Source organism: Rutilus rutilus (assembly GCF_951802725.1).
Source record: "Rutilus rutilus genome assembly, chromosome: 5".
NCBI lineage: Eukaryota > Metazoa > Chordata > Actinopteri > Cypriniformes > Leuciscidae > Rutilus > Rutilus rutilus.
The window spans coordinates 42,135,572-42,162,023 of NC_140213.1; the positions used below are offsets into that span (position 1 = coordinate 42,135,572).

The 26,452-nt window shown below is 37.0% G+C and overlaps 1 protein-coding gene across 1 annotated transcript in view; it reads right to left on the bottom strand.

Annotated features, from left to right (window-relative positions):
- Nucleotides 1–7,253: 7,253 nt before the first annotated feature.
- Nucleotides 7,254–26,452, bottom strand: part of slco3a1a (solute carrier organic anion transporter family member 3A1a) — a 69,238-nt gene continuing 50,039 nt past the window's right edge. The window contains exons 3-10 of the mRNA XM_084408605.1: nt 24,729–24,827; nt 23,803–24,078; nt 19,532–19,696; nt 16,763–16,961; nt 14,042–14,213; nt 13,230–13,402; nt 10,212–10,276; nt 7,254–9,380 (exon numbers count right to left, since the gene is read on the bottom strand). Of these exons, the coding sequence (XP_084264731.1) occupies nt 9,004–9,380; nt 10,212–10,276; nt 13,230–13,402; nt 14,042–14,213; nt 16,763–16,961; nt 19,532–19,696; nt 23,803–24,078; nt 24,729–24,827 (1,526 nt within the window). The 3' untranslated portion in view covers nt 7,254–9,003. The remainder of the gene's footprint in view (nt 9,381–10,211; nt 10,277–13,229; nt 13,403–14,041; nt 14,214–16,762; nt 16,962–19,531; nt 19,697–23,802; nt 24,079–24,728; nt 24,828–26,452) is intronic.

A 26,452-nucleotide genomic window follows, 5' to 3' on the forward strand; every position in this document is an offset into this window, starting at 1 on the left:
CATACACTGTGCGATTTTCGTCCGATTTTGAGCCGAATTCTGACTCGTGCAACTCTTTTTTGGGTCGGGCCGATTTTCAGCTTTGTCGTGCGTCATTTGTCGTGCAGTGTTCGTGCAGTGTACAGGGGGAAACGAGAGGCGATTAACCTCTCCCGACCGGCAATTTCTGAATTTCTGGCATGTTAGAAATTTTGGTCGCTCCTCGTGACTATATCGCGCAGTTGAAGCAGAGATACGAACCGATTGCCCTAAACTCAGTGTTTTTCCCACTGCGCCTGCGCGAAAACAGAAGTTTAACTGCAGCAAAAAAAAAAAAAACGAAAAGAGGGAGATATTTAAGTTCTGTAGCTTGCTGAAATCGCACAGACATCGCACAGTGTATGCCCGCCTTAACTGAAAGCCTCTGAGACTTTGGCGGCCGTATCCTTTTTGAAAAATATGGTGGATATTGCTGTGTATTTTTATGGAAACAATAGTAAGAGCAATGTGGTATTATATATCTGAGCATCGCCTGTCATAGCTGGTTAGAAAACTAATTTACTTGCTGGAGGTCAGAATGTCACTGTGCTAATGCGGTTTTGCTTTCATTGTGGGGACATTTGGTCATTTAACCCCGACTACAACACACACACACAGACTGACAAAAGCACCTGCTGCTTCAGCCAACAGTCCTTTCATCCCAGATTTTGATCGTCTCTGATTTAATTGGAAGGTAGTAAAATGTGTTTTTGTCAGCTGGATATTTCAGTGATCTACAACCCTAACACAATTAGGCAGTGTAATTGTTTAATAGCTAAGATTGACTGGTTATTATCATCACTTAGCACACCAGATTTTATGGGGGGTATATTACAATTTGCTGTGTGCACCCAGCAGACATATCTAGAAAAAAAAAAGACACAATTTTACTTATGTGAAGAACATGGATGACAGTTTTCACCGTCTTCCATCCTCGGGAATACACTGACACATCATTTCTAAACCTACAAATGAAGAAGCTTCTAGCACTGTGAAAGGTTTATGTTTATATCACTGTTTCCTGCCAGGTCTGACTCCCCCAATGCTTATGAAAATATGCTGCTTGTGTAGGCCAGTGTAAGTTTGTATTAGGTAATACTGATATAACAGTAAAGTGGGACACTGTGGGATGTTTATTCTATTTATTATAATGCATGTATGATTCAAAAATGCATTGATTTATGATTCAAATATGCATCATACATCACTGTCATCCAATGCATATTTAGGGTGAACCTAATACTGTTAATAACTGTTAGTAAACTGAAAGGGTCCCACTTTACCTGTATTCAGACAGACAGACAGACAGACAGACATGACATATATATAGTTGTATATGTCAGTTATCTCCAGTCCCATTTTTCATCATAGATAGATAGATAGATAGATGTTAGATAGATGGATAGAGAGATAGATAGATAGATAGATAGATAGATAGATAGATAGATAGACAGACAGACAGACAGACAGACAGACAGAAGGAATCTTATTGGAATCATCCTGATAAATGCATGTTCAGCGTGCTGCTAGAGATGACCTAGAAATGGTGATATCCGTGGAGAAAAGAGTAAGGAAAGGGAAAAGGGGGTCATCTTTCTGCCATATTTTTTAATTTGTCCTCACAATTGCTTCGTAGGGAGTCTGTATGCATGATGGGTTGTGAAAACCCTTTGACAAACATTTTGCTTATTGTGTGTAATAGGTGTAGTGTAATATCTACTATCTGTCAGTGAAAATGCTAGCGAAGTGAAAGAGATTTGTATAGGTTTTAAGTAAAATTTCATGTAACTGTCTTAAAAGGTAACTTTCAAAATTGTTTGTAGGTCTTTTTTTCTTTTCTTTTTTCATCTCACCAACTTGGACCAGGCTCTTGAAGCAGTCGGAGAGTCAGCAGAGCTGCCTGCAAATAAATGAGCAACATTTTATGTCATTGAGTCACAGCAGTTCTTGAATGCCTTGAGCCGATATAATTCATCTGCTGCAACATTAAGGTGGAAAATAGAGCCCATATTTCCATCAGCTCAGTGTGCCACTGCGCCGGACCGAGCTTAGCTCCACATATGCAACGTGTATATCAAGTTATCCAATGGAAAATGACCATGCTCCATATCCAATCTGCTTCTAAGGATTTCATGAAGGAAAGTAATGGGTTTTTGTAATGCTTTTAAATAATCTCCCCCGGCCTCCACACACAAACTGCTCAACGCTCAGCCACAGGGAAGGAAAATAGCCTACTTTTGTTTTGTTTTATTTATGTAAGATGGTATTTTGAAACAGAATGTTTGACACGGTTTCTTCACATGAAAAATCTTTCTGCAGCGATTTGTATAATTGCACAATATGGTGACATTAGTTAACCTGTTAGATTAGCTAACATGAACTAACAATAAAAACAATTCTGTGGCATTTATTATTATAAGGTCATGTTAATTTCAACATTTATTAATACATTACTACAAATTTAAAGTTGTATCAATAGGCTATGGATCTGAGCTAACATGAACTAATGTGGACAGTTGTAGTATTTTTATGGACCCTGGGATCTCAGAAGCTGAAGGCCTTATGCACCAGAGAAACAGCACGCCTGTTCAACTCTTTCGAGTTTTGTGTTTGAACTTCCATGTATTTTTCTATTGCATCGCTGTCGAGGAATAATTAGCTGGTGAAGTGGATTTACTTATTGTAGAGTTAAAGAAAATTATCATGAGCAATGTAATGTTTGAAACGGATGTCATATCAGATGTCAGGAGACCAGGAAGATTTCAAAACGAGCAGTTCATTCATAAATCAGTAAGAACTTACCTTTATATGCTGTGGAAATACAAACCGGAAGAACGCAGCGATCCAGCAAACATGCTCCCTTGCGGGCAGCCCACTGTGGGCCCAGATACCGGCGTGAAATGCGGTCCCAGGTGGGGCCCCATCGGGACAGCCCAAAGTGTGGGCTGGCCCACACTAAGTAGAGTGGGCCCCCATTGGGGCCAGTTGTGGGCCCACAGCAAGCCCATGCTGTGGGCAAAGTGTGGGTATACTGTGGGTACATTGGGTTAAGTGTGGGCATACTGTGGGTACACTGTGAAAAGTGTGGGCATACTGTGGGTGCACTGGGAAAAGTGTGGGCATACTGTGGGTACACTGGGAAAAATGTGGGCATACTGCGGACAATGCAAAGATGTGTTGTAATATACCTGTGGCCTTAAATGGGGGCCCAAATGGGTAAAACGAACCCACTGGGGGCCCGTGTGGGTTTTCTGTGGGCAAGCCCACAGTGGGTTGCCCACAATAAATCGTAATGGGGGCCCAAATGGGCAAAACTGCTATGGGCCCCGCATGGGCTAACCCTCTAGGGGCCCATGTGGGTTTTCTTTCTGGGGCCACAGAAAGCCCACATGGGGCCCCAAAGGATTTGCCCTTGCCCACATTGTCCCACAGAAAACCCACACTTACCCACAGAGGGCCCACACTGGCATGTTTGCTGGGGACGTGAAGAGGAGAAGACAGCAATACTTTTTGTATTTCCATTGGCAACAACTTTCTAAAAGAGGGAAAACATATCGAGGGATTGATTACGTCGGTCAGAAGAGAGAAAAGTGTCAAATTTGCCGTCGTTGTATTAGAAATGTTTTACACTGCAGCGTTAAATCGTTTTTTTGTCATTTACTGACAAGGTAACGCAATATATCATTATAAATGTGTATTAATTTGTTTGAAAATATTAAATACTTTAGGCCTACTAGTTTTGCGATGAATGTGGAAACAGATGACAACGTTGTCAAAATGACGTTCCGCACACTTTTCCACGTATCCGTGAAAACGACTAAAAACGCTGCCAGGCCAGTAGGTGGCGATGCCACTTTCAAAAGAAACACGGTTTTCACAAATTTGCGTTTTTGTAGTTTACATAGAGATGATAATGGTATTGTTTTCAAAAATGTGCACTTTGAAACCGTTTTCAAAAGCTTGCATTTTCAGGCCCACCAAACGGCGTTGTCGTGTAAATTTCCGTTTTTAGTTGAACAGTGTAAACGGCCCCAAACTTCCCCTTAACACAGATTAATAAATAACAAATGAATTGCTCATTAATGCATTATTCAAAAGAAGGAATAGGCTATACCACAATGGTTTAATTTCCAGATTTTAGTTCTTACTTTAGCTTGTTCTGTTGTGTGTGCGTTGGATCCTTCGGTCTTGATCAAGCATCAAGCTTCTTCTTTTTCTCCTAAACTCAGTCTGTATTTGTGCATTTGAGCTGCTCTCAACATCTGCTTTGAACCGAACATCAAAAATACACAACACAAAGAGCCGCCTGACTAACCACCCTTCTCCCTTCTCGCTCAGAGATTACGGATGCCATTTGAAGAGTGTCAGATGTACTTTTGATTTATATTTGTGACACAGCAGAGCAGCTATCTTCAGTTTAAGACGATAAGTAGTTTGAGCACTGGTTCTGGAGGATCATTTTCATAACCATACATTCAGCAAAGCACTGCAGCAGAACGTCGACTCTATTTTGAACGACTTATTTACATAAAATATTCTGTGCATTTTCACACAAACACACCAGTCTCCTGAGAAATTAGGCCCTGTAATGAATCCTCAGATTCATTACAGTTGTATGGAATATAGCCATAGCAGTGATGGATTATTATGTGAAACAAAGCGAAAGGAATGCAACATGCATATAAATGTATAAACACGACACATGCTAGACCAAATGCACTCTATGAAACATTGTTTATATTCCATTATCCTCAGCACACTTTATTTTAGTGTCTTAATTACATATGTTACATGTACTTAGTAATAACAGAGTAAATTATGCTTAATTACATGCAACTAACTCTTAACCAAACTCTAATCCTAGTAAGTGCATGTTGTTAATATTACTCAGTACTTAAATATATAATTACACTGTGGCAATGAAACCTTAAAATAAAGTGTAACCCTTTATTTTAAGGTGTCCGTGTTACAGTGTATCTATTAAGTAGCTAATGAACTACATGTATTTACTATAGGGTTAGGGATTGGTTTATGGTTAGTTGCATGTAATTATGCATCATTTATAGTTATTACTATAGTAACTATGTATCATGTGTAACAAGGACACTAAAATAAAGTGTTACAGACATTTGATATGGTAAGCAAATTAATTAGCTCTCTAAGTTGCGTTATTGTTATACATCAATTTAGCTCTCTATTTGCTGACAATAATAACCCTGATAAATAGTCTTGCACTGCAGAACAGGAATGCTTCATATCATCATCCCTCCTGAGTATGGATCCTCCGAGATGTATGGAAGTGGGAACCGAGCAACACCAAAGCCGTGTTTGAGATGTCAGTGTTGACAACACTGAGGCATATTTTTAACAAGAATAAGCTTTTTAGTCTTGGCAGATGTTTTGTGTCTTCTGCAGGTGCTGATGAACAGGGCATCATGCTATAAATAAATATTTATTACATTATTCAGTGAATATTGCCTTCATTTTGTTACTCATTAGTGCATTAAAAAAAAAAAAAAAAAAATGTAATAAATTTTTTTTTGCTTTGAAAACCTGGGTTATTATCGTTAACTAAAGCTAAACCCATTAAAAAACGTATTTTATTACTTGAAATAAAATAAACATTAATAATAAAAAAAAATCAGCTAGTTGCCAAGGCATCGTTTCACATTTTCGTTTAGATTAAGTACTAAAATAGTCTACCTAAAACTAAATACACTAAAACTAATATAGTATATATAATATACTATATTATATATAATATATATATATAAACCTATATAAATATATATATATATATTTAAAAACACAAAAAAATATATATAATATAATATAGAAAATATAAAATATATTTTAAATAACAAAAACAACTAAATTACAAAACTTGAACTAAAATGAACATGAAAACAGAAAATATAAGAATAACATTTAATAAAAAAAATATTAACAAAAACTATAATAGTATATAAATGATCCTAAAATAGCACTGCTGCATATCATTTTCAGCATTTGAGCCCCTCTATTAGTTAATGGGTCTCTTTCCCTTTAGTCTCGAATCGTACTCTCCTTCCAGTTCTACTGATTCTTCGTTTATCAAGCCTGCAAAAGGGAATCTAAGCCACATCAAATAAAGACTTTAATCTTCTTATACACCAGGGCAGATTAACACGCAGTATATGTGTCACCTCACTTAAAGAGACACTGTTAAAAACTGATGGAAGATAAATACTCATAAATCAGACAGAAGGATTTCATTTCAGTTCGAATGCTCCAGTAAAAAATCTCTACGGTGATTCCATACAGCCTGACATTTAGTGTCCATTCATTTAAATAAAATAAATAAATAAATAAAAAAACACTTTAAGCTTATCAGGTTTATATATGACCTTTTGTTGTAAAAGAGCATCTGTGTCTATGACAGGTATCAAAAGAAAGCCTTTTTACCAATAGCGGCATTGCCTCTGCTGTTGGAGATGGGCCACTGAGTTTAATTTCAAAAGACCATGGAGAATATTGCGCTTTACACTTTCATATCCACAATAAATCAAGCAGTTTCTTTCTTTTTTTTTCAGGACCAGCTTAAGGTTGTATGGAAAAAAATGTGTCCTGAATATAACTTAGGTGGAGATACTGGTTGTAGCTCATAAGGAGAAGGTAAAGCAAGGACTAGAAGCAGAAAAACAGAAATGCAAAAAAGCCATTCTGAATCTCATTTTTCCATAAAGTGGAAACCTCACACGAGCATTCAAATGGCTTATAGTCATCATCTCTTCATTTTGACCTAGATTTTATAAATAACCAAATTGGGTCCATTAACATCTAGTATATAGTACATCCTCTTATTATTATTATTGTGATGTTCAAAAATATATTCTATCAGAGCAGATTCCGCACATTTATTATGTTACTATAATAAAAAAAAAAAAAAAAAAAAAAAAAATTTATATTACACAGAAGAGCATCTATTATCATGTCGAAATACTTCAAAAAGAACCATAGAAATTTGATTTTTATTAGCCGATTATTAATGTATTTATTTTTCCTACAAGCATATTATGTTAATTTGTAAATGTGTACATAATCCTATAGTTTATACCCATTTGGTTCATTTATTTATTATTACTATTATTGTTATATTAATATTTGTATGTGGGGTTAATTATTTCAGTGGAAAGGGTTATTAAAATTTTTTTTATAAAAAAAAGGTATACAGAAAAACAAAACAAAGACAAATCTGAGATTCTCTGAAAAATAATTTATTTGCAGAATAAAATAAAAGTTATTTTGGCATAAAAAATGATACGAAAAGTACACTGCACTGTGTCTTTTGAATACAGCACTATTATTAAACTGCTGAAGAAACAGCATGCGCACAGTGCCATGTCTTATTGCAGTGAAGTGGAAAAAAAAATCGTTTAATCTCAACCCAAAGCTAAAACACACTTTACATGTAATATTATAAGTGTATAAAATGTCATTCTTCACCTAACTCATAAATACCAAGGCCCAGCCTGAATGTTATTTGCCTTACAGCGAGATCAGAGCAATACTTGACCTTTCCCCCCAAAACTTCTCCTCTGATGTCAGTCATGCTGTCAACAATATTCCTCTTCCTCTAATCACAAACATGCCATTATTGTCATCTGAATAAAGAGGCATTCTTATATTCATTAATAAAACTATGCATAAACAGTCTCATTCTCTATATTTGTCTTCATAATCCAAAACAAAATCTAATGACAAACATCTTACAAAGAAAAAAACATATTTCAAATACGCTCTCCCACTATTGCACATGTGTATAAAGATGCCAATAATATACAGTATCAATAACCTTTACAAATTAAGACATTTTAGGCCTTAAAGGGGCTATATGTAGAATTCAGAAACCCTTACTAGCGACATCGGTGGCCGTTAAGTGAACTGCAGCCAGCAGCTTATTGCTCTCGAACGCACAAGAGACTGAACGTGATTCAATTTAGAGACGTTTAGATTAATATGTAAATATGTGCTCGATAACACAATAAACACACAACTAAAATGGCAGCAGTTAAGAGAGTATCTGATCATAGCGATGTGGATATGTTTGAACCAGCTCCAGTTGACGAGATGTTATGATAGTTTGATTATAAAGAATATTTAAGACTATAGACTATATAGATCTGGATATGTGAGACTATTTAGTTTGAATTAATACCTTTTATCTGCATGACACATTGACATTACAGTACAGAGTAGCTCTTTCGTATTATTGTGTAGTCATTAAACGGAAAATCCGGTCCGAGTCCACATAAAAATCAGTCCACAGGCTTGCGTAGACAACCTAGATGTCTCGGTTTTTAAGTTTGATTACAAGCTGTTCACACATTGGCAATAAAAAGCGATTAATACATGAAAATTCGTACATGTAGCCCCTTTAATAATATAAATTAACAGCAGAAAGCAAATGCTGCAAAAAGCACTTAGAAAAAAAGCATCTCTCAAACACCCTTTTGAATGTTTTAAGAAATAATTGATATAGTTTTCATATAGAAAATCTCAGTGTATACAATAGAATTATACTGCATATTAGTATTGATAATTGTGATGCATTAAATTATCCAAATTGGATGGAGCCCAAGAACATGAACATAATCAACTAGCTTCATGATGGATAACAAGTTAAACTTGTTCATTTTAGTTAGCTTTTTACTTGAAAAATGTTGTGGCTGCATTTGAGTATGATGTCTGCTAATCGAAAAAACCAGCTACCAGTCAATGAAACGGTCAGGCAACGGAGTAGAAGCCTTCAACTAACTACTACAACATTTTACTGGCACTGGAGAAACAGTACTTCTAAAAACAAGGTGGACCCAGTAGAAGAGTTTGAATGAGTTTACAATAAAGTGCAACGACAGTCCTGCACATCCTGGAATGACAGCTCAACTCAAAGGACCGTCGTTCAGTAGAACGATGCTTGAATTAGCATGTGTGTGTCTGAACCCTCTATAAAACGGACTCCATGTTTTCACACCACTCATGATCCTCCAGGTTGTATATAAATTTAGTCCTGGTGACTTGGCTTTGACTGCTGTCCTTTCCGAGACTCTCCAGATTCACGCTGGACGAGAACATTTCTGTGGGCGTAACATATCCCTCGTGGTTTTTAATGTATTTCTTGTAGTTTCTGCGCAAGCATTGCCAGGTGGTTGTGTAGAGGAGGAACGCCACAATTTTGAGAACGATGGCCATGCCGACGTACAGGTGGCGGTAGGTCACGTTGTCGTACAGCAGACAGGCACCTCTCTCCCCGCACTCGGCGCTCCAGAAAAGGCATGTAGAGTCAATCCCCGCACCGAATATCAAAGGAGGGGGAATGAACCCTGCAAGACGGATTGAGCTGCTGTGATAATCTATCATATGCGTAATTGATTTTGAAGACAAAACTTCACTTAGGGTGTGTTCACGCTTGGCAGGTTTGGTTGGATTAAAACAAACCCTGGTGCGATTGCTCGTGGCTTAAGTGTGCATCAAACAAGCGGACCGAGACCCACCTTTTCAGAGCTTCTAAACATACTGTTGATGCGGTTTGGCTGAGATATGAAAGCAACATGGACAAAAGACATCTAAACGAACCAAAAAAAGGATGTGATGTCTCAAGATGTGACCCTTGAAAGGACAGAATGCTCAAGGATACCTGTTTCTTCTCATCATGTTGCCCAACGCAGTTTGGTACAGGCGTCAGATCTTTGCTTGTGTGTGCAATGGAGGAATTCCTGGTGCTTTTTTGACTTCTTTACAAGCCATAAAATGACCACGTTTAGCACACAGCATTGTTGATGTCAGTGTGAACCAGGACGTTTTCTTTTTTAGTCCAAAAGAACCAAGAGAACTGAACTACAAGCGTGAACACACCCTTCCACACATATTTTGTATTTTGCAATATCATGTATGTGTTAAAGGAATGAACAAAGTCTTCATTTTTCTAAATAATATAGCAATTTGAGAACTTTTACTGATAGAAAACTACTGTTTTTTGAACAGAAGTGGCAAATAAACTTGCTCCTTGTTTCACAGCGTTTAGATAGCAAGGAAATTGAGTTTTTAATATGCTTCTTTTAGCCTACTTTCAATTTCAGTGAGACAAACAGATTACCCTGCTGAGTATACTGTTTCAGTTGTAAATGTGATTGTGCTGTGCTGTGATATCTCACCTAATAGTCGCAGTAACAGAAAAAGAACTCCAAGGGCATATGACTTCAGCTCTGGGCTCACAGTTCTAAAAGAGACAGAGATAACAAATAAAATACTTTTCTTGAGCATCAAACCAGCATAGAATGATTTCTGAAGGATCATGTGACACTGAAGACTGGAGTAATGATGCTGAAAATTCAGCTTTGCATCACAGGGATAAATTACATTTTAAAATATAAACAGTTCTTTAAAAAAACTGTAAAAAACTGTGTTTTACTGTATTTTTGCTCAAATAAATGCAGCCTGGGTGAGCATAAGAGACTTCTTTCAAAAACATTACCGATAGATAGATAGATAGATAGATAGATAGATAGATAGATAGATAGATAGATAGATAGACAGATAGACAGACAGACAGGGATACAGATAGATAGATAGATAGATAGATAGATAGATAGATAGATAGATAGATAGATAGATAGATAGATAGATAGATAGACATATTGATAGATAGACACACATAGACAGACATATTGATAGACAGACACAGATGGACGGATACAAAGCTAGATAGATAGATAGATAGATAGATAGATAGATAGATAGATAGATAGATAGACACATAGACAGACATATTGATAGACAGACACAGATGGACGGATACAAAGATAGATAGATAGATAGATAGATAGATAGATAGATAGACAGATAGATAATAGATAGATAGATAGATAGATAGATAGATAGATAGATAGATAGATAGATAGATAGATAGATAGATAGATAGATAGATAGATAGACAGATACAAAGACAGATAGATAGATAGATAGATAGATATACAGACTAGAGCCCGACCGATATGGATTTTTGGGGGCCGATGCCGATGCCGATATTAACTCGAAAAGAGCTGATTTATAAGCCGATATTTAGATTTTGAAAATAAACTGGATATTAGACCCATTTCCTATAAACTGCACTTACACAACATTCAAAATATCTGCCTGTTCTATGTATGTGGGCTGTATAAATACAAACTTAAGATATGAAACGTAAAGTCCTTTGAACAAAAAAACAACAACAACAACCAAATCAAAGTTACCAGTTTTAAAAGACTTGGTTCATAAATATAACTTTGAATAGGACTGGAGACAAATTCTGTTAAGTTCTGATAAATAACAACAACAATCTCTCTCTCTCTCTCTCTCTCTCTGCGTCTCGCGCGTGCACCTCTCTCTCTCGCTCGTTCTGCGTCTCGCGCGCACCTCTCTCTCTCTCTCTCTGCGTCTCGCGCGCGCATCTCTCTCTCTCTCTCTCTCGCTCGCTCTGCGTCTCAAATTGTAAAAAAAAAAAAAAAAAAAAAATTCACTGTTGTAACAGTGCGTAAATCAGACCTTTCAGGCTATAGCGAACGCAAATAAGCCTTATGCCAACATTATTATTAGCCTACAACTAAATTGTCGTCATTAAATAAGAAAACTAAATAATTGTGTAGATGATTTGCTTTGTGTAACCCGACATCAGACATTAGGCCGAAGTATTTTTTGCACACAGTGCCGCGACCAATTCTGTTTCCTCACTCCTTTATGACTGCCTGCACATTCACTGTCCTCGCGGCGGCTGCAACTTGCGCTCTCTAAATTAGCTTATCAATGCATATCTAAATTCGCGCCTTTCTGTATCTTTGAAAAAAGAAACAAAAAAGATGCCGCAGCCAATGAGCAGCCGGCGGGGGCTGGCTGCAGGACGACTCAATCTCCACGGACAGTTTTTAATATTTTATCAGACAATATCTACTCAATATTTTGCTTAAGTGTAATTTTCGGGACAATTAAGGCCGGATTCGGGACAACAGCTCAGATTTTGGGACTGTCCCGAATTTTTCGGGACTTCTGGTCACCCTACCATGAACTCACTTAACCGTTGTTCTCTCTGCCTGACTTTGGCTGGATCAGGAGGCTGCAGGATATGTGGCGCGTTATACACGAGTGATGTCAACTAGGGCGTTGTAGAGCGCCCTCTGGTCGACAAACTATATTACGCATACACTCAAGACATTGTTAAAGGCCGTTTCGATCGTTTTTTTTTTTTTTTTTTTTTAAATCGGCCGTTATAAATGCCGATACCGATAGATTGGAAAATGCCTAATATCGGCCGATAATATCGGCCTGCCGATATATCGGTCGGGCTCTAATACAGACATATTGATAGACAGACACAGATGGACGGATACAAAGATAGATAGATAGATAGATAGATAGATAGATAGATAGATAGATAGATAGATAGATAGATAGATAGATAGATAGATAGATAGATATACAGATAGATAGATAGATAGACATATTGATAGACAGACACAGATGGACGGATACAAAGATAGATAGATAGATAGATAGATAGATAGATAAATAGATAGATAGATATACAGATAGATAGATAGACAGACAGACATATTGATAGATAGACACAGATAGACAGATACAAAGACAGATAGATAGATAGCTAGATAGATAGATAGATAGAGACAGATAGATAGATAGATATGTCCTATATATATACACACACACACACACACACATATAAAAAAATAAAATAAAGTGTTACTGTTAATACTTTGCAATGAAAAACCATATTAGAAAAATTAATTGTATTTAAAATGATATAAAAATAATAATAAAAGTAAGTAATAATGTTTTGCAATAAAAAAAGAAGCATTTTCACAGAATTTTGTGTATATTCGCCATGATTTTGCAAGTAAGACATGTTCCTGAACAACATGTTTTGTTGATAACAAAATTATTGTCCAAAAATGTTGTCCTAACCCCTTATCCCTATCCCTACCCCTAAACCTATCCCTACCCATAACTCATCTTATGGATAACACTGATGTAGAAGCACCGAACCCTGGCTGTAAGCCTAAACTTGACATCAACTGTAAGATGTCCCTCAAATCCGATTGGTTGACTGAAATGTAGACGTTGATCCAGGGACATGTTGTACTTGGTGAAATCACAGACAGATGGATAGACAGAGTCACCTGATGAGGATGATAACGGAGGGCGTCTGGGCCATCGCTCCGATCATACTGCAGGCACAGATCACACACAGGAATGTGAGGAAGGCTTCCTGGCAGCCGGGGCGCGGGCATTTCCCTGGCACAGCCGTGGCGAAGTCATTGTTTTCGGAGATGCACGAGCATCTCGTCAGGTTCTGCCAGCGTAAAAACACATGATCATGTTCACTACAAAGCCAGCAAATACTTGTGTGTTCATATTTGAATCGTAAAATAAAAAAGTAATAATGATTTGTGCAAATATGATAGTATAATAATAACAATCTATATTAAAACGTCCTACACTGTATATGACACCATTCAACATCGAAATAAAATGAATTTAAATATTAAATGGATTGGTATAAAATAAATGAGCCATTATTAGCCGTCTAAACGTACTAAAGTCACTTTTATCTACAGAGAACTGATGCACCCATGAACCCTGGCACGAACAGGCTCATTAAACCCAGCGGTCGGTATATATTAATGTCGTGAGCCAGTGTTCAATTACGATAATAGTTGTGACTGTTGTCTTGGAATCATCTATTCCAGTTTGAACCATTCTCTTTGTATGGTAATGAGTGCAGTGGCCATTAAGATGCCTGGCAGGCAGAACGCTGTGTCCTCTTCAACATACTGTATATCTGATGAGCGATGTGGGCTTCGGTTCTAATGACCCACGCTGGACATGTGCTGTCCAGGAAATGAGCGGAGAGCGAGAAAAGCAGCCATACAGAGAGCATGTGTCAGCGAATAGGGAAGAAAGAGAGAGTTGAAATGAGATGGGTAATGACCTGAAAGCGAGGAGGTGGTGGCAGTCCGGTACCGATGGCTGTGGTGCAGCCGGCGAAACAGGAGGACAAGTAGGTCACACCATTGGAGCCACAAACGGGGCTAACGGATGAAGTGTAGCAGTTGCAATGACTCATGCAGGGGGCTTCCGGCTTCTGGCCTACTTGCAGTGTCCTATATACACACACACACACACACACACACACACACACACATTCACCTGTTTGAATAGAGTTACTTTCTATATATTTACTGTCACTGAGTTCATCTAAGCACTGACTAAGCTTCAGGATTTACACCCCTGTTTGTTTAACATACAGCCCAGATGGAATTGTTTGACTTTTCTTTGTATTTTCTTCTCATTTTGAGGGTGCAATTAAAGTGCAATATTATACACAAAAACATACTAAATGAGTCTGTGTTTTAGGTCTGAACAAATTGGAGCAGCGCCGATATCTTGTTCGTGAACAAACTGAATGAATGAAACATCTGCTGACCGGCCGATCAAGAGGAGGCATGTAGTTCATTCAGTTCGTCAGTCTTGTGCAGAAAAGACTGTGTAAAAATGACTGATGACTATAGGGTGTGATTGAAGCTCTTCATTTAATTTAAGTCATGAAAATCTGGGATTCAAAAATAAAAACTTGTGAAAATGTTTTCACAAAAATGGTTCTGCTATTAACTTTAGATTTGAAAAACAAACATATGCACATATCCGGCTAATGATTAAAAAAACAACTACAATTAATCTAATACATTTGTAAATATAATAAAAAATAGGGGGTCAAATAAACAACTTTTCTGCTAAAATTTTAAAATCTGTATAAGACAGACAGACAGACAGATAGATACACAGATTGATAGATAGACAGATAGACAGACAGATAGATACACAGATTGATAGACAGACAGATAGATACACAGACTGATAGATAGACAGACAGATAGATAGACAGACAGATGGATAGACAGATAGACAGACAGATAGATACACAGATTGATAGATAGACAGATAGACAGACAGATAGATACACAGATTGATAGATAGACAGACAGATAGATACACAGATTGATAGACAGACAGACAGATAGATACACAGACTGATAGATAGACAGACAGATAGATAGACAGACAGATGGATAGACAGATAGACAGACAGACAGACAGACAGACAGACAGACAGACAGACAGACAGACAGACAGACAGACAGGTAGACAGACAGCCAGATGGATAGATAGATAGACAGACAGACAGACAGACAGACAGACAGACAGACAGACAGCCAGATGGATAGACAGATAGACAGACAGACAGACAGCCAGATGGATAGACAGACAGACAGACAGATAGATACACAGATTGATAGATAGATAGACAGACAGACAGACAGACAGACAGACAGACAGATAGACAGATAGATACACAGATTGATAGATAGATAGACAGACAGACAGACATACAGACAGACAGACAGATAGACAGATAGATACACAGATTGATAGATAGATAGACAGACAGACAGACAGACAGACAGACAGATGAATAGACAGATAGACACAGACAGATAGATACACAGATTGATAGATAGATAGATGGACAGACAGACAGACAGACAGACAGATAGATAGACAGACAGACAGACAGACAGACATATAGACACAGACAGACAGACAGACAGACAGACAGATAGATAGACAGACAGATAGACAGACAGACAGACAGACAGATAGATGGATAGACAGATAGACACAGACAGATAGATACACAGATTGATAGATAGATAGATGGACAGACAGACAGACAGACAGACAGACAGATAGATAGATAGACAGACAGACAGATAGACACAGGCAGACAGACAGATAGATAGATAGACAGACAGATAGACAGACAGACAGACAGACAGACAGACAGATAGATGGATAGACAGATAGACACAGACAGAGAGATACACAGATTGATAGATAGATAGATGGACAGACAGACAGACAGATAGATAGACAGACATATAGACACAGGCAGACAGACAGATAGATAGATAGATAGACAGACAGATAGACACAGGCAGACAGACAGACAGCCAGATAGACAGACAGCCAGATGGATAGACAGACAGACAGACAGATTGAATAGTAATTATAATAATAATAATAATACAAATAAAAGAATCCAAAATTGTATTAAAGTATATAATAATAATAATAATAATAATAATAATAATAGGGAAAACTTTTATTTGTATTAAAATTAAATTACAATAATAAAATTAGGGTTTTTTCTGCTAATAATAAAAAAAATATATAATAATAATAATAATAATAATATTATATATATATATATATATATATATGTTTTTTAGAGGATCATGATAACCAGATTAAAAACTTTACAGTCAGTGAGATTAATCAAAATCCACACCATTATTGTGAGTGACGGGTGTATGAACTCTAAGTAAATATGTGGAGTTCACTAAGCACAGATTCCATGTGGGCCTGGAAAATAAACCGGGATGTTTTACTTATCCGTTCTCTCCTATTCCCCTGAAATACTCAAAAGTAGTGAATTCTATAAAATGCAAACCCTGACCATACACACGTACTACACATAAATAGAGGTTTCAGCATGCAGACATGTCATCCTCTACCCTCTCTGCAAAGACTGAATAAATGGCAGAAAAATAACAAGGCTGTGAGGAGAAAAAAGCAGCTGAGCCGTCCGTACCCGTTGCCATAGGCGACGGTCACCCCAGCGACAGGTCCTGTGTCACAGCCCAGGAAGAGGAAGGACACGTAACATGCAGTGGAGATCAGATTGACCAGCATGGCCATTCGTATGGCTCCCAGAGCAGACAGGTTCAGCTTCTTCACCAGCAAACCTCCTAAGAATATGCCCAGACAGGCACACGGGATGGCTGTCATCCCTGTTTATGAAGAAACAAGAATGTGTTATATAAAAATAACGCTTTGCTGTCAATACCCTTTATCTTTGTGCTTTTATCTTGAATTGTGAAACTTCTGATGTTGATAAAGCACTTTTGTTGTATAAGTCCTCATTTGTAAGTCACTTTGGATGAAAGCTTTTGCTAAATAAATAAATAAATGCATTTGCTTTCATTTTAAACTATAATTTGCATAATTTCAGGTTTACTCTGTATGTGGCAAAGATAAATGTGTCAAGATAAAGGAAGTTCCAAAAGTATGACATTCAAAATCAAATTTGCTAAAAATTGTTGTCACAAAAATTGTTCTGCTAATAATTGGAAATAAAACGATTAAATTAGATGAATGAAATAATGAAATAAATTGTATTAAATAAATAAATAAATAGAAACAAAATTCTACTAAATATTTGGGAAAATTTATATTAAATAAGTTAATAATAGTGCTGGCAAATTGATTAATCGCATATAACATGAACGTTTGTAAATATATAATATATGTGTGCGTATATATATACAGTTGTGGTCAGAATTAATGGCACCCCTGGTAAATATGATCAAAAATGGCTGTAAAAAAATGTATCTGCATTGTTTATCCCTTTGATTTTTAATTCAAAATATGTGCAAAAATCTAACCTTTCACTGAAGTAAAAGAATTGAAAGTGGGGGGGAAATCACATTATGAAATAAAAGTTTTTCTCCAAAACACGTTGGCCACAATTATTGGCACCCTTTTATGAAATACTTTTTGCACTCTCCAAAAGCGGACAACATAACAGCGTTAACAAGCGTCAAGATATCAGCTCTGAGTTTTCTTCTATAATGCCTGATGAGTTTGGAGAACACCTGACAAGAGATCAGAGACCATTCCTCCATAATCTCTCCAGATCCTTCAGATTCCCAGATCCATGCTGGTGCTTCTTCTCTTCAGTTCACTCCACTCATTTGTATCACTCCATGATGCCATGTATCTGAACCAGATGTCCAGGACCTCCAGCAGAAAAATATGCCCACAACATTAAAGATCCAACGGTATATTAAATTGTACACATGGGGTACTTATTATCCCTGTGTTCACCAAACCCATCTAGCGTGTTTGCTGCCAAAAGCTCTTTTTTTAGTTTCATCTGATCAGAGAACCCAGTCCCATTTGAAGTTCCAGTCGTGTCTGACAACTGAATTTGCTGGAGTTTGTTTTTGGAGGAGTGAGGAGGATTTTTCTTGAAACCCTCAAGAACCCTTTGTTTTTTGTCAACCCTTTGTTTTTTTTTTGGTAGGCTTCTGACCCCAAGACTAAACTAATCTCTGCAATTGTCCATCTGTGATCCTTGGCGAGTCTTTGGCCACTCAAACTCTCCTCCTCACCATGCATTAGTACGATATAGACACACGTCCTCTTCCTGGCAGATTCGTAACATCATTAGTTGATTGGAACTTCTTAATTATGGCCCTGATGGTGGAAATGGGGATTTTCAATGCTTTGGCTATTTTCTTACAGCCACTTTCCATTTTGTGATGCTCAACAATCTTTTGCTGCACATCAGAACTATATTCTTTGGTTTTACTCATTATGATGGATGATTAAGGGAATTTGGCCTTTGTGTTTCCTCATATTTAAACTCCTGTGAAACAAGAAGTCAAAGCTAGACAATTTCATGTTCCTAGTCCCCCTGGTGTACTAAAAAATGTAAATATTAATGGGAATATACTTCAGAGATATTTTACGCGTAAAAAATTCTAGGGGTGCCAATAATTGTGTTTTGGAGAAAAACATTTATTTCATAATGTGATTTTCCCCCCACTTTAATTTTTTTTACTTCAATGAAAGGATAGATTTTTGCACATTTTTTGAATTAAAGATCAAAAGGATAAAAAATGCAGATTTATTTTTTACAGCCATTTTTTTTATCATATTTACCAGGGGTGCCATTAATTTTGACCACAACTGTATACACACACACATGCACACATATATATTTACAAACTTCCATGTTAGATGCGATTAATCGATTTGACAGCACTAGTAAATAATAATAATAATAATAGGGCAAAATAGATTTTTTTTTCTGTTAAAAATTAGCAAAATAGTACAAATAATTGTATTGTATTGAAAATTAAATTGGAAAAAAAAACTAATAAAACTAATTAGAACTGCTAATACTTTGCAATGAAAAACTGTATAAAAAAAAAAAAAGTAATAATTTTTTGCATTTTCACAGAATTTTGTAGCCCAATGTGTGTGTATGTGCAGGGCCACCATGATTTGGCCAAGTAAGACATGTTCCTGGATCAACATGTTTTGTTGATAACAAATTTCCTGTCCAAAAATGTTATCCTAACCCCTTATCCCTACATAACTTATCTTATGAATAACACTGATGTAGAAGCACCGAACCCTGGTTGTAAGCCTAAACTTGACATCAACTGTAAACTTGTCCCTCAAGTCTGATTGGTTGACTGAAATGTTGTTCCAGGATCAACAAAGATGTTGACCCAGGAACATGTTGTACTTGGTGAAATCACTGGGCATCCAGTGTGTGTTTTATACACACCTAACAGCTGGTTAGCAGAGGAGGTGGTGAGGTTGAACTGCTGCTCCAAATATTTGCCCAGGAAGGCAGCAAATCCAGCGACAACGGCAATCTCCATACAGGCAGCTAAGACAATACATGTGAACACTGGGTTTGACAGCAGGTGCTTGGTCACCTTGGGAATAACTGGAGTGAAAAAGGAAGAGACAGAGAGAGTTCTATAAGTGAGTCCAAAATACAGAGTAATGACAGACTACTCTAGTCTAAAACATCCACTAAATGTTAAGATTGACGTTAGCTGGACTTGAATGAAGAAACTGAAGATTTATGATGCAATCAACAGACATTCACCCTCTAATTTCCAGCTCCATGTCTTAAGTGCTGCAGAGTTGTGGCTACATTCTGAGGAGCCGTCATTTTGATGGATTTATTTGACAGATGTGTCTGAAACAGCATGACTGAGACTTGCATTCGTACCAGATGGCAAAACCTTGAAAAATGCATCATCCATGTTGGACAAAACAGCTGCCTAGATTATTGTCTTGAAAGTATGCCTTTAGCTTGTGCTGCCATGGCTACTGTGCTAGTAATGCATCATGTTAGCTAGTATTTAATCAGATCTTACATGACTGATGGCTGCTGTTGTACGAAATGAGAGCCTTACAAGTATAGAACAATACCAGCATACCAATTACTCTATTTACAGACAAACAGACGAGACACAAGAACGGCAGTATGGACCCAGAGAGTGACAGTTAGCATTCTTTCAGTCTTTCAGGCTGAAAGCTTTTGAACAAAAACTATAATAGTATATCAATTATACTAAAATATACTAGAATAACACTGATGCTGATTTTGGAGGGAAATCTGGAATTTAAATTTAATTTGCTTTCTTAATTCGTGTTCCTATTCTTATTGCACATGCTTAATCCATGCATGGTTACTCCAAAAAAAAATTTGAATTAATAATCTTTTACAATCAACTTTACAATAAACAGTAAAAATTTGGGTTCAAAATTAACAAAATTTCAATGAGTCAATGCATCATCAATCCTTCTTCCAAAACATGTTTCTGTCTTACCCTAATTCACTATGGTAAGCCTATTATAAGTGTTATAATATATATTTTATATATATATATATATATATATATATATATATTTTAGTCCTGACATGATGGTTTTCGAGGGACATTGCGTACATTTGGGATTTGACATTGGGCAAATCCACAGACAACTAACAGGCATTTGGACGAACGTAAAGAGGGCGCTTGAGACGCGCACAAGTCATCAATATTCCTGATGATTTATTGGCGTGAAGTTTCGTGCAGAATGACAAACAGGAGTGCAACATTCTCGAAAAACAATAAGCAGAGTTGACTGCCATAACATCAATGAAAAACATTACCTCAGTCTTCAACATGGCTGTGTTTACGATTAGAAATGTCAAACTAATTTCGCCTACGTAGGCGATTGTAGACCGTAGCCCGAATCTGTATCTGTATGCATGAGACTGTCTGAATACCAGCAGAATTTACATTTTTGCAGTAAAAAGAGACACATTATGCTGAAGTATAATTTGATGTTATGTGTGTTTGTCAGAGCCTGCAGTTGCTGTGTGACGCGCGTTCGCTGCGGGCGTATCGTGACGAGCTGAAGAAAGAAGGATAGATTCCCTATTTTCGTTTTCGAAACTTGTGTTCAGGGTTCGAAATGACTTAGGACTCTTAGGGGGTCCCCTAAAATTAAATTATTAAATTATAAAAAATTCTGAAGACTACCTTGCTACACTATATACTGTAGGCAAAATTATATGGAGCAATGTTGAAGTGTTGAAGGTGGGATAATGGTCTTGGGATGTTTTCATGGTTTGGGCTAGGCCCAGTATTGTAGTGGTGTCTGGAGAAGTGGCTATAATCTAACAGGTAACCCTCTAACTCTGAATAAAACATTTTAAAAGATAATTGCGACTTTTTATCTCACAATTGCGAGTTTACATCTCGCAATTCTGACTTTATAACATGCAATTGCGACTTTATTTCATGCAAATCTGACTTTATATCTCGCAATTCTGAGAAATAAATTCAGAGTTGCGTGAAATAAAGTCGCAATTGCGTCATATAAAGTCAGAATGCTGACTTTTTTTCTCGCAATTGCGACTTTATATCACGCAATTCTGACTTTATAACACATAATTGCGAGTTTATAGAATTGTGAGATATAAACTAACAATTGTGAGATATTTAAGTCCAATTCTAATTGGAAAAAAAGACAGACTTTTATTTTTTTACCTCAGAATTATCTCACAATAATTGCAATTGCGACTTTATATCATGCAATTCTGACTTTATATCTCCCAATTGCGTATTAAAGTCAGAATTGCGAGATATAAACATGCAATTCTGAGAAAAAAAGTCAGAATTTCAAGTATATTTCTCGCAATTGCGAGTTTATATCTCATAATTCTGACTTTATAACACGCAATTTTGACTTAATAACACACAATTGCGACTTTATATCACGCAATTCTGACTTTATAACCTGCAATTGCGACTTTATATCACGTAATTCTGAGATAAAAAGTCAGAATTACCTTTTTTATTTTTCACTCTGTGGCGGAAACAAGCTTCCATAGTCTGCTGTTAGCTGGCAGATCATTTGGCTTCATACACATACTTAGCTAACAAGAAACGTTGACAAACGTAGTCTTCTAATCATTACACTGGGTATCTAGTTAATGCAACTTTTGATATAGGAACTCGAACTCCTAATATTTTACTATAAGCAATTATAGAGATATAAATATAATCGAAGCACTTACAGGATTTCACTCTTTGTGAGGTTTCGTTTTGCCGAGTTCAGCTACAGTAACGTTACGTGTCTGCGGGAGCACCACAACAACAATCTGTGACGCTGTATAGGAACTCACTCAGCTAATAGCTGCCCTGATTGCTGCCTCGCGCTAGGAAATAAATGAATTACTGTTATAAAACGTCACTAAAGACCTATAATTTTCACAATTATTTTTAATGTTAAAATATATTTGTCGGGGACCCCCCAAAATCCAAAAATAAATTCTTATGGGGGGTCCCTAATGACTTATGGAGGGTCCGGGACCCCCCCAGACCCCCCTCATTTCGAACCCTGCTTGTGTTGGTTGGTCCGATCGATTGTGCAATCGATTTTCGAACGTAAAGTGACAGCCCTAGTTGCCACAATGAGCGAGAAAGGTTGACACGGAGCAGCTAAATCTCCAACCTCCGGGAATCACCCGTTTAAAACAAACGCCGAACAGAGGAGAGTCTGCTGGCAAAAAGAGAACGACGTGAGCTCGTACTAAAACAAGATTCAACATCGGATTGGCTTTTCAGAGATGGCGAGAACTGAGGGATTTGAAATGTTGTAAAAGTGCTCAACAGGCGAGTAAGGGACTTTATTGAACATATGTAGCTCTCTAACAGAGTGCATAGGGAAGCATTATCTATTGTGAAGGGTCATTTATTATGGTTGTAGTGCTGGAATTTAATTTCAAGGAAGTACCGTATCTTTTAATGGGTAAAGCTACAGTAAAGTCTTCAGCTAGTCAGCATGAGTTCCTTTCCATTTAAACTGGTTTTATCTATTAAGCCTAGTAGTGAATGTTTTATGAGCAGCAGGAAAATCTCTCTCTCTCTTTTTAGTTGTGATAAAAAAACAACAACATATTCATCCACAGTCACACAGACCTGAGCCAGTTTTGTTTTTTAACTGCTAGAGGGCCAAAAGTTACATAGTGTAGCTTTAATATCTCACAGTGTTACTTAACTTACTTCTTGTTTCAAGAAAATTCTGCAAAAATACTCTTCAGAACATACAGTGCTCCAACCACCTGGCTTCATTCTGGTATGTAACGGCCACTTTCCACAAATTCTGTGGAAATCTGTGGTTTTCTACCAACTCCTGCTGGCGTAGATTCCGTGTGGGCCTGCTAATACGTAAGATTTAACTCTAATTCTCTAATTGTCTAATTGCCTCCTCAGTGTACCATTAAGTATAATTAGACTTTTAAATAGAGGAACATGTCCGGTACAATTAAACGGATCTAAGCAGCAGACCAAGCCTTCAATTTAACATATGCATGCTATTCAAGACAAAGACCACCATCAGTGTTTGTCACTAGCATTTCTTCTTATTCTTTAAAGACAAAAGTAGCCTTACTCAGCTAAAGCAGACTAATCTCAAGATGAGTGCATAGAACATCACATGGTGAATTTGGATGTGTAACTGTGTATAGTGAGTGACTGGCACTGAGACCTCGGAGCTGTTGGCAGCAGGACAGGTTGTTGCTGTTGGGCTGGTGGTTCTGCAGGACTCCATTGCTGGGCTTGGATTTCTCATAATCCAGGGGTAAAGATGAGGGCAGCATGGCCTGTTCAATCTCAAGAACTCCCTCCGCCTCCATGCTGGGCAGAGACTGGGGGAAACCAAACATGAAGATGGACGAGAAGAAGAGTAAGGCACCGCAGAGGAGAAAGCCGCCCCACCATGCACCGATCCAGCGGGGGTCATCAGGGGTGATGTTCAGCGCAGCTGAGAAAAGCAAATACAGGATGGTAAATAAGTACATAAATAATATGTAGAGGAATGAAAATTCTCTCACAAATGCAGTCACATTTGTGAAAATCCACTTCTAAAACAGCAAAACAAACTACATGATGCAATTCACAGAAATCGGGACATCAAAACTGGGCCATTGAGCTATTCAGTGTGTCTTATTCTGCAACAAACTTTTGTCTAAAGAGATTTCATGGCAATTTTTGATGCAATGGGTCGGGTGTAGCTGAATCCCGGGTGTAACTGAAAGTACACTTCAAGTTCAGTTTATTACTTTGTATAAGTATACTAATGTCAATGTACTGTTATACTTGTAAGTGAACTATTTCAATATTTGCGACTAAATTGGTCCACTTTTTAGTGTATAAAAGTATACTTTAAGTGTAACAGTAAATATTTTACGTTCGTTCTGCAACTATACTAAAGTGAACTTATAGGTATACTTATAGTGTACTAGTTTAATACCTGTAGCACATTTTTTAGAAAGTACACATTGAAGTATACTTCTCAGTAAACTACTAGTTTTGTAGTTTTATACTGCAAGTATACTTTAATTGAACTTAATATCATACTTATAGTTATACTTTTTATATTTAAACATAGTTTACTTTATAACTGAAACTCACTTGTGTCGATGAGCAAAACATCCACGTAAAAGTTGGTACAGACAGATCCCAGGATGAAACCACACGCAGGTCCAAACACTAGTGTGGAAAAGAGTATACCTGAAATACAGCAATAAAAAACGATCAGGAATCTTATTTCGGAAACATAAAATAGTAAATTAAACATACATAAATTGATGCTCATTATACCACAATTGTTGTTAAAGTTGTTTAGAATTATTTACAATTATATAAAATAATATTATTAAAATATATAAAATAAATATTATATAAAATATAAATAAATGTTAATATTTAATGATCAATTTAAAAATTATTATTAGTAAATTATCTAATAAAATTCACACTATAAAATCCACTATTACAATAGCAGGAAAATGTTCATTTTTTCCCAGCCACAAGGTGGCGCTCTCAACCCAAGGAAAAGTCTCATCTCATTTGCCATCAGAAATACATGAAGGAAATGTTTTTATATGAGAAATGTTGCAGTGTTTATACAGTGTGAAGTTTTAATTCCCCCCCCCCCCCTATGTTTTTCTCAGAATAACATTCAAACATGCAGAGGGTCACACGTCTACTCCATGATGCCAATGAAACAGTTATATGCTGTTATTTGAGGATTTTAAAAGTTCCAAGATCACTTAACGATAATGTATTAAAAGGAAGTTTAATGAAGACGATGCATATTTAGCAATACTCAAAATACAATATAATAAGGAGGACAATTTAAACAAAACCTTTCCAAACTATCAGCTCAAGCTGCCTGAACAAATATTCCAAGTGAAGAATGAGAACTAAATTCCACATAGCCAGAGTAATTCACCAGTTCCTGACAGCTTTGCATACAAAGCAAGAATGGCAGAATGGAGTGACAGAGCTACGGACAGACGATGCTGTGCTGGCAGACATCTGGGGCACAAATCCCTATTAATATGCTGTCAAAAAGTGTGACAGCGGCCCAGCAATAGCCCTGTGGGTCACACGGCAGCTTCTGAGATTATGAAGCCTTTATCCAGGCACTCTCATCAGCTTTCCCCATCCTCAGCCATTCTCTCATTAAAACACACACAATATTGTTTCATTAAGCAACGTGTGCCTGTGCTATCCCAAAAACTGGTCTTCCCCTCTGAAAATGTTCCTACCAAAATGATTCAGCAAAGAAAAAGAGTAAAAGGTTCCAGTGAATGTGGCAAATGTGTTACGGACAAAGCAGAACTGTGATTCGACAGGGTAGCAGGACTGACACTCAAATTCAGTTGTAATATATGACACCTCGGAGTCAACGGGGAGTCGATGAAGAGAGCTGAAGAACACAAATGGTCAGCCTGGTACAGGTTGCTTGTGTCATCTAAGCACACATTTCTCAAAGTTTCTGGATTGACAACCGTATTTAAATGCGCGATTAAATCCGACTGACAGTGATAAATAGGCAATGGACAGTGAGCGACGGACGGAACAAAACAATCTGATCCCGTGTGTCAAATGATCTGTGCATTAAGTCTTGGAGTGTAAATGCAAAATAATAGACCTGCCACTTTTTCTATGTAATGTGTTGTTCATTTTAGTACTAACTTTTCAAATCAGTGACTTTTTGCATATTTTTTTAAATATAAAAGAGTTGTTGTTTTAACGATCTGTCTTGACAGTGATTCATTTATGAATAAATAGGATAATGTAATTGTCACACTTGCTGTGTATATAATCCAAAAGAGGAAATGAGAGTT